This window comes from Osmerus eperlanus, chromosome 22 (assembly GCF_963692335.1).
Source record: "Osmerus eperlanus chromosome 22, fOsmEpe2.1, whole genome shotgun sequence".
NCBI lineage: Eukaryota > Metazoa > Chordata > Actinopteri > Osmeriformes > Osmeridae > Osmerus > Osmerus eperlanus.
In genome coordinates, this window is record NC_085039.1 from 7,717,621 (window position 1) to 7,726,091 (window position 8,471).

General features: G+C 41.9%; 1 protein-coding gene across 1 annotated transcript in view; it reads right to left on the reverse strand.

Annotated features, from left to right (window-relative positions):
• Positions 1 to 7,389, reverse strand: part of grin2bb (glutamate receptor, ionotropic, N-methyl D-aspartate 2B, genome duplicate b) — a 36,416-nt gene extending 29,027 nt beyond the window's left edge. The window contains exons 1-2 of the mRNA XM_062448887.1: positions 6,597 to 7,389; positions 1,446 to 2,266 (exon numbers count right to left, since the gene is read on the reverse strand). Coding sequence (XP_062304871.1) covers positions 1,446 to 1,454 — 9 coding nt within the window. The 5' untranslated portion in view covers positions 1,455 to 2,266; positions 6,597 to 7,389. The remainder of the gene's footprint in view (positions 1 to 1,445; positions 2,267 to 6,596) is intronic.
• Between the last annotated feature and the right edge of the window lie 1,082 nt (positions 7,390 to 8,471).

Sequence of the window (8,471 nt, forward strand, 5' to 3'; positions counted from 1 at the left end):
TGCTCCTGTAATCCTTTAATGACTTCATCAATATTTGTTAAGCCAGTCAAACGGAGCCCATAGTCAACAGCAGCCCATCTGTCTGTGCCCCCTAGTGCCCAGCTGTGCCAATGACATTGCCCCCTCCGGTGGCGGGGCCCTGATCACAACAGGGGCCTCGCCGCCCGGCTCGCCGTAATGAGAGAACAAACAGTCGGACCACGTAATCCGACACACACCACACACACCATACACACACGCCAGCGCCTCGCCAATCCGCATCTCCTGGGTCTTGGGTTTAGAGATCTTCACTTGACTTGAGCCGGCTATCTGGCTCCTGGTTGTCTGTCAGTCAGAGGGTGTCTCTGAGCCCTTCCTCTGCCTATTTGTGTCTGTTTGTTTGTCTTCACGGCTGTCTGTCTATTTGTTGGGCCTTCCAAGTCCTTCTTTCTGTCGACGCCTCTTCTTCCAGAATGACACGAGTGCATGCTCGTCCCCCCCCCCTTTTCTGTCTCAATCTTCCTCCTTGTCTCCAAATCCACTATGTTCTTTCATTCCCGCTCTCTCTCTCCATCTGCCTTATCAGTCAAACAAGCTATAGCCGGCAGCTGCCTGGTAGGAATGAGCAAGCTCAGCATAAAGAAGTTAGATATAATGAATTTTAAAAAAAGCGAACTTCCCCAGTCAAGTTTTATAGTCTAGACCTGCTTCTCCTTGTGAAGTAGCACATCTCAGACATTTTTGATGTGTTCACTGAAGACGGTACCTCGTTATCCCTTGTCTCAACATGAAGCTCTCCCAAAATTCACAAGAAAGAGGAGAGACGCAGTGAGAGGGAGAGCAAGAGAGGGAGAGACAGTGGAGTACAAAGCCAATGTGACCATGGCTTCTCCACTTTCTTTCCCTAATCTCCTCAACAACAACAAAAACAACTAATTGTTCTGGCTTTAACAGCAATCCCCCCCCCCCCCCACCTAAAAAAACTAAAAAAGTAGTCTTAGGGCCAGGGTACCTAACAAAAATTGTGTGACATGCCTCAAATCATGCTGGGTGCCTCTTTGATGATGTCACTGCACAACCCAGAGCAAAGCACATTCCATATTATGAAAGGCCAGCAGAGAGGACACTGTGTGTGCATGACCACTGGTATGAATTAAAACATTCTCCGTAACAGAGTTAAATAGCCTGTGAGAACACCATAACAGCTGCCGGAAATGAAAACTGCAGCTCAAATCAACCCCAACCTTCGTCACAATACAGTGCCGTTAATATAAGGACCCATATTTTTATGGTGTATCAGGTAGATAGACATATCAGCATATAATAAGATTGGATATAGATCCAACTTAATTTTGTGGATTGATTCTGTAAAAAAAGACTATACATTACTCCACTAGGTAAATATGCTAAACAAACATCACCAGAAAGAACATGAAGTAAAGACGGAGGAGTTTTTAAAGGCGTACCTTGTACATTGCCAGCCCAGATGTCCTCCCTACTCTTCAGAGCTGGCATGATGGTGTGGTCTGGGACGCAACTCCTCCTCTCATAGCCCCGGATGGAGGGATGGCGAATAGATGAAGCCGTGTGGAGATGACTGGAGAGGTCTTGGAGAAGGAGGGATGAGAGCCCGGTGTGTGTGTGTTTGTCTGCTTGGGGGGTATAGAGGTCGGGGATGATAACTGGCGTGCGTGAAATACTGCTCAGCTAGAGGTTGGAAAATAGATGTAAAACTATCTTGGCAATAACCTGATCTACTCAAGATTGGAGGGAACTGAGTCTATGGGAATGGGAAGCTTAACTGAGAAACTCAAGCCCTTTTCCCTAATTTGAATACTGGTACAAAATACAATTTTCATCTAACATACAAACCTAATGTACCTGTATTCACTGTATTAAACATCAAATTTTGAAAACAGAAGTCACTGTCAACAGTCAACTTAAAATGTCAAGTAAGAATGTGCGGGTGAACTAAAAAAAGACTGAATGATCGATTAGGGACAGATGGAGGCCCTCTCTTAGTCATCTCTTTCCCGGCAACCCATCCTCCCTTTTTCCATTGGTGAAACAGCTCGTCGAGATTCCCTTCTTGAGAAGTCTCTGAGTGCGAGTATGTGTGAACACGGTTGCCTTGACGATTCCAAGATGGGAGAAAGAGAGAACGTGTTCCTCGTTCTTCCTCTGTCTTGTATCGCTCCCTTCTATGCCTCTTCACGTCTTTGTCTTCTTGGGAGTCATCGTTGTCTGTTTGTCTGTCGGTCCATGACAAGCTCTCCTTTTAGTCACGCTGAGGAAAAGGAGAGACAGAGTTAACCATCACAGAGGCAGTGGATGATGGATGCTTCCTGTGTGGAAGGGGCTAAATGTCTTTGTGTACACAAGTCAATTGGCCCGCAAGGTCAAGGCTTAGCTCCGCCAAGCCCCCGAGGTGGTTAACCACGTTCGCTATTCTCTTGAATCTCAATTAACCAGCAGTTTTAGGGAGTCAGATGGCTGAGCGGTGAGGGAGTCGGGCTAGTAATCTGAAGGTTTCCAGTTCGATTCCCAGCTGTGCAAAATGACGTTGTGTCCTTGGGCAAGGCACTTCACCCTACTTGCTTCGTGGGGAATGTCCCTGTACTTACTGTAAGTCGCTCTGGATAAGAGTGTCTGCTAAATGACTAAATGTAATGTAAATGTAATGATCAAACAAAATGTCCTCCCTTTCACGAATATCAAAGGCGTTTTGTTTTGTTAAATTTCAACAAGGCGAGGCAAGAGTTGAGTGAACGTGAGGTGCTTAGGTAATTTTGTTGGGAAGAATGCAGGGCTTGGGGTGGGAGGAATATATTTTGGCCAGATATGGTGATGTCTCTGATCTCAACACTTCACCTTTAATGAATGCAAGCTCTCTCATGTTCTCTTCCTTCCATCCCTGCCCACTTTCTGTGTCCTGCATTGATACCCACATTCTAGCATGTACCCCTTTAGGAAGTGTATGTGTGTGTTTGTGCCTGCAATTTAGCCCTGGGAAAGTTGTCAGAGGATATGGGTGCGAGTGGAATTTTAATCCTGTCTGGCAGGGTAATAAATTATGTATTCAACTAAATGTATTTACAAACCCATCTTTCTCTCTGACTCTTTTAAACCCTAATTATCTCAAACTCCTTTAGTAGTATTCCAAGTATTCAAATGATGTTATTACCGCACATTACAGTGCATGAGCACAAGTAAATATTGCACTTGAGCAAATATAAAAACAAGTATAAAAACGAATAATTGGCATGTTTTAAAATCCTGAAATATTTTCTTATATGGAAATTGATTTAACAAAGAATAGATTTCAAACTGTTATCTAAAGGAAGTGGACAAGACTTGGTATTAAATATGTACATATTCCTGTACATATTGTCAAGGACACATCATGTGCATAATATAGGTATATGCAGGATCCACTTTGCTGTATAGTATTCAATTTGGAATTTACTCAGAAAAATTGGTGAAAGCGTAGCTGTGCTAGATAAAGACACCTTTGAGAAAACTGGCAGGTCATTTCTTCATTAAAAGTGTCCAGAAATGCCCCTGAACCCTCAGTTTTTCACCTCTTTCATATTCCTCCATTAAGGTAACTGTTTGAAAACCTCACCCCTCTCAATCGCTTCCTTATTTTAACAAGCATGCTTAAAACCACTCGGAAGTAGGGACAAAAAATACCTTTAGGGGGGATACTGGGTACAAATAAATATTGATAACAGCTAACCTTTAAAAACATATCCAACTTGACTTTTCGAGTGACATCCTTTTTCTTAAAAGCTGTTTTAAATCATTAAGGTGGATTTGGTGGAAAGTACACTCAATTACTGTCTAACTGTGGTAGTTGTGGCTTTCCTTCTCCCAAGAGAAAAGGAATGATTTAAGGAAAAGTTAAGACCCTTATACTGCTAGGCATTTAACATCTCTGTGATGTTCTATTAGCAATAGCAAGTGTTCTAACTTTTGTTTACATTTGACACCTATGTGACCTAAGTTACATATATTGATTTAAAAGCACACTACAGGGTGCTAGGCCTAGCATCTAAGCAGAGCCAACCAAACTATGCCAAATACATCAAAAGGTGTCAGGGGAAAGATGTATCTATCACCCCTGAAAATTCAGCTAACCATAACTTAAAGGTTGAAATAAAATATATATAACTGAAAAAGACAGAAGTTTAAAAAAAAGTGCTGGATACAGAGCAGGAGGTAGAGTGAATACAAATACAATTTTGACATAAGGCCACTTGAGCCTTGCACACACCACCATCATTTGCACTGTATGATGCATCCTGAAATGCATCCTTATTAAGGGCCACCGCTGAGGACCACAATACAGCACAAGACTGGTACATGAGTCATATTAGCCTCGTGATTCATGTCTACAGATTCATCATCTCCGATACAGAGAGAAACTAACAGCTCTGGAGGGGTAACGTAGCTTAAATAATCAAAGCATGAAGAGACAAGGGTGTAGATAATGAACCATAACCTTTTCCACAATGAACAACAGGCAGTCATAGAATAATGGCTATAAATAGGCTATCCTATTAGTCCATAAAGTTTCTACTTTTAGGTAAGTGTACGCAATGTATTTGGGACATTGAAGGGAGGGGTAGACTTCATTATAGTATTTACAGTAAGTAGTCTATAAATAGTATGTATGTACAGTGAGTTAAAGCACAGTTCATAGAAAGTGTAAACGTATAGGCAATGGATTCACATCAAAGACTTGGCTTGATACATATCCAATTAGTCACAGTTGGGTGACAAGAGGTTTAACAGTGCAGGCTTATAAATACAAACATTATGTGAGGAGCCTGCTGGTTGAAGTTCATGCAGATTGATACACACACACATGCCCCACCCCCTAAACACGCACACACATGCCCCACCCCCTAAACACACACACATGCCCCCACCCCCTACACACATACAAAACAAATCCACTCACACCCACAGGCATAAACCACATACATTACACAGAGGCACATACACATTGGCACACACACACACACAAACACACTCACATTAAACAAAAGCACATACACGTTGGCACACACACATACACCTCCGCACATGCTCAGACACACTCAGATGGGAAGCAGGTGTGCGTTATTTCTTCACTACTCACCTACTTAACTCTTTTCTGTAACTTATTATTTATGAACTTGTAGTGAAGGTTGTTTAAAGAAGAACAGAAGTGTGTGGCACAACAGTGACGACAGCGCAGGCACAAAACATGTGGTTTCTTATTCCTGAATGGGGTACATCCCCCTTCAAATGACAAACGGGAGGTGTTTCAACCTCTTTTTTAGTCCACAAGAAAGAAAAAAAGGACAAAAGTTGCAGACATAAATGCATTCGAATGTGTCAGAAACTGGATGTGTTGCTTTATGGATGTGCGTGGATGTTGACCTATAAAAAGATACGTGGATGTTTGTTGTGGTGGTGACGTTTTGAAAAGGTACTCCCAAAGCCATGAGATACTGAAGTGAATCATCCAAGAGCACAGAGAACTGAGGGAAATGTGACAGAGAGAGAGAGAGGGAGAGGGAGAGAGAGATTTATAAAAAAGTGTGTGAGAAAAACAGGGACGATGAGATGAGTACGCTTCCTAGAATTTATCTCTACGCTTATCTGTCTATCGGTCTGTTGCTATCTCCAACCTACACACACACACACACACTGACATGGTTCATATCCATAGCAACGCTTTTACTTCCTCTTTAATCTACTGTACAGTCACTGCTAATCCCACGGCTCAACAGGGTCTACTGGTTGGTGTGATTGTATCTCAAATTAAAGAGGAGATGGAATAGGGTTCCTATTGTACTACAAGAAAAACTTTAATAGCGCATAGAGTCCAGACGATTCCTGAAGAACAAAATAAAGAGAAAATACTGGATTAAAAGTACAAATTTAGGCTACTTGTGAAAGGGCTATTATTACTGAGTATTCCTATCTTGTAGTGTCAGACTGTAAGAAATGGAAAGAAAGTGAGGGGGAAAGAAAGGAATAGGAGGAAAAGGGTGGGAGTGAGAAAACGAATTGACCAGGAGAATGGAAGAGTGTGTTTCAAGCATTGATGTGATGAGGGTTTATGGCAATGGTAAGAAATATTCATGGGTGTCCAAAAGTAATTTATTCTAGACTATGTCAAACCACGTATGTGGAAATAATCTCAACATCAAATTCACAGTTGAAATACATAGCTTCTCAAATCCTGAAAGACAGATATTGGGCTATTTCCAAGCATAGCTGAAGGTAAAACTAGATCAATTTTTCTGACATTGGAGGAAAGAATATTATGAAGAAAGACAAGAACAATATCCAAATCACAGAAGAAATAAGTAACAGTTTTTAAAGATGACAGTTAAAAAAGGATGCAAAATTACTGATGAAGAAAGGATGGGCATGAGGAAATTGTGAGACCAGTATCGACTGACTGAACAACCATATGTTTCTCGTCTTTTAACCATAGTTTAGTGTGTGTGTGAGTGTGTGTGTGTGTGTTAATGTGTGTTTTATGTATACGTAAAGCACACACAAATACACACACAGACAGACAGATAGACAGACAAACTAAACAATAGTAAACCTACCGAGTGTTACAATTAAGAATCCCACAAAACTGTGATGCATAGGGCATGGGTGAGGAGGGACCGAAAGAGAAGAAGGAAAAAAAGAGTCATTGATGAAGCGCTGTTTAGTTCTCTTTGAAAAATTCAGTCCAAGTTCATTAGCATCTGAGTTAGAGACAGAGAGAGACAGTGAGAGAGGAGAGAGAAAGAGAGAGAGAGGAGGAGTGGAATGCGGTGTGAGCAACTGATGATAGAAAGGTGTGGAGAGATGGAGACAGAATCAAAAAGGATGGAATGGTGTGGGAAAGAGTGGAGAGGGGAAAGAAAGGCCAAAAAATCTAATAGAAACTCCCCCTCCTCTCTCTCTCTCTTTGTCACTCATAGATAGAGAAAATTGTACACCAGGTATATGGAAAAATAGATAAGAAGGCAAATGATGGAGAGAGCAAGTATATGAAAAGATGAAGCACCTCCCAGCACCGCGATGAGGAATAGAAAAAATATAAAACGAAAGAAAAAATTGAATACTCCAAGGCCTTCCGTTTTGCTGTTTTAGTAAGGCGAGGGGGGGGTTATCAGTAATCTCCCCCTCTCTCCACCTGTTAAATCTTCAGTCTTCTTTTCTTTTCTACCTCGAAACAAGGTGGCACCTTCTGTACTTCAGATTGGAAGTAACCCTTCTCCAACACAGCAACAGTAAGACATGTCACTCAGACGGCTGCATGCTGTTGTGCTGCTGTTACCCAGAGATAGAGTGGATAACTGACACCTCTGTCTGGCTATAGAATGCAGAGCGCAGAACTCAAGCTTCTCCACTCACTCTGTTCTCCCTCCTTTACCAGGGAGAGAGAGAGAGAAAGAGATGGAGACAGATGCGTGGAGGTGGGTCCCTCTATAGGATTCTAAATTAAAGGGATACAGTCAGCGCTAATGTCGAAAAAACGATGTCTGGTAAAAAAGCAATGGCTCCCTCTATTGCAGTATGGACATGAGTGCAGCTTCAGTAGCCTACTCGATGCGTAGCCTACTCGTTCAAGAACAAAAACATTTATCACGGGGAATCGGAGAAAACGAGTTAATTTCGGCATAGTTATGGCATAGGCTACCAGAACTAAAATAAATAAGCCTTAAATGGCCAGATAGCCAACAAAGTAAATAACATGTTGACTTACATAGTTTATTAGTTGATAGAATGTCTCCTTTTTTCATTTCTGGTGTTCTCGCAGTCTGTCTTGATATTTGAAGCGAGTCCCAGGTTGGTCTTCAAGCGGCTCCTCAAGAGCAATAGGCGCGCGACAGCGCGTGCGGTCATGATTTCGCGCCAATTCTCCAGTGGCAGGTGATACTGTAGCCTGTCACTTCTAAGCTTACAACTTGACGATCTTTGTTTACGACGGGGAAAATTGTAAATCTCACTTGCACTTTCTGGGATGTTGTACTGCTGACCATGGGATCGTTTTTCCCTTCCTGGGAAATAGGTTAGTGTTATCTCATCTTTTTACTTGAAAAATGTGTTAACCTCAAATCAAGTTGTCTAGTGTAGTTTCTGAGCAAGAGCTAAAAAAACTAGGTTGTAGCCTAGGCTACAACAGTAAGCACATCGGTCTTCAAACCCCGTTGCTCTGTAGAATAATGTATTTTGTGTAGTGAAGACTGAGAATGTAATCGATTTATCATTCAATACACCAGCTGTGGAATTTCCTTATGCCTCTGCCAACCGAGTCGCAACATCATGAGTTGCTTTCACCGAACATCGTCGCAATTAAGTGGAAATGCCAAAGTTTGAGAATCCTTATCAATGGCACTTCTGGGTCAATGGGGCTGTATGGAATGCAATCAGATATAATAACACAATCTGACAGATTTTAGTGCTTAAGTGGCTGCCATGCTCAGAAG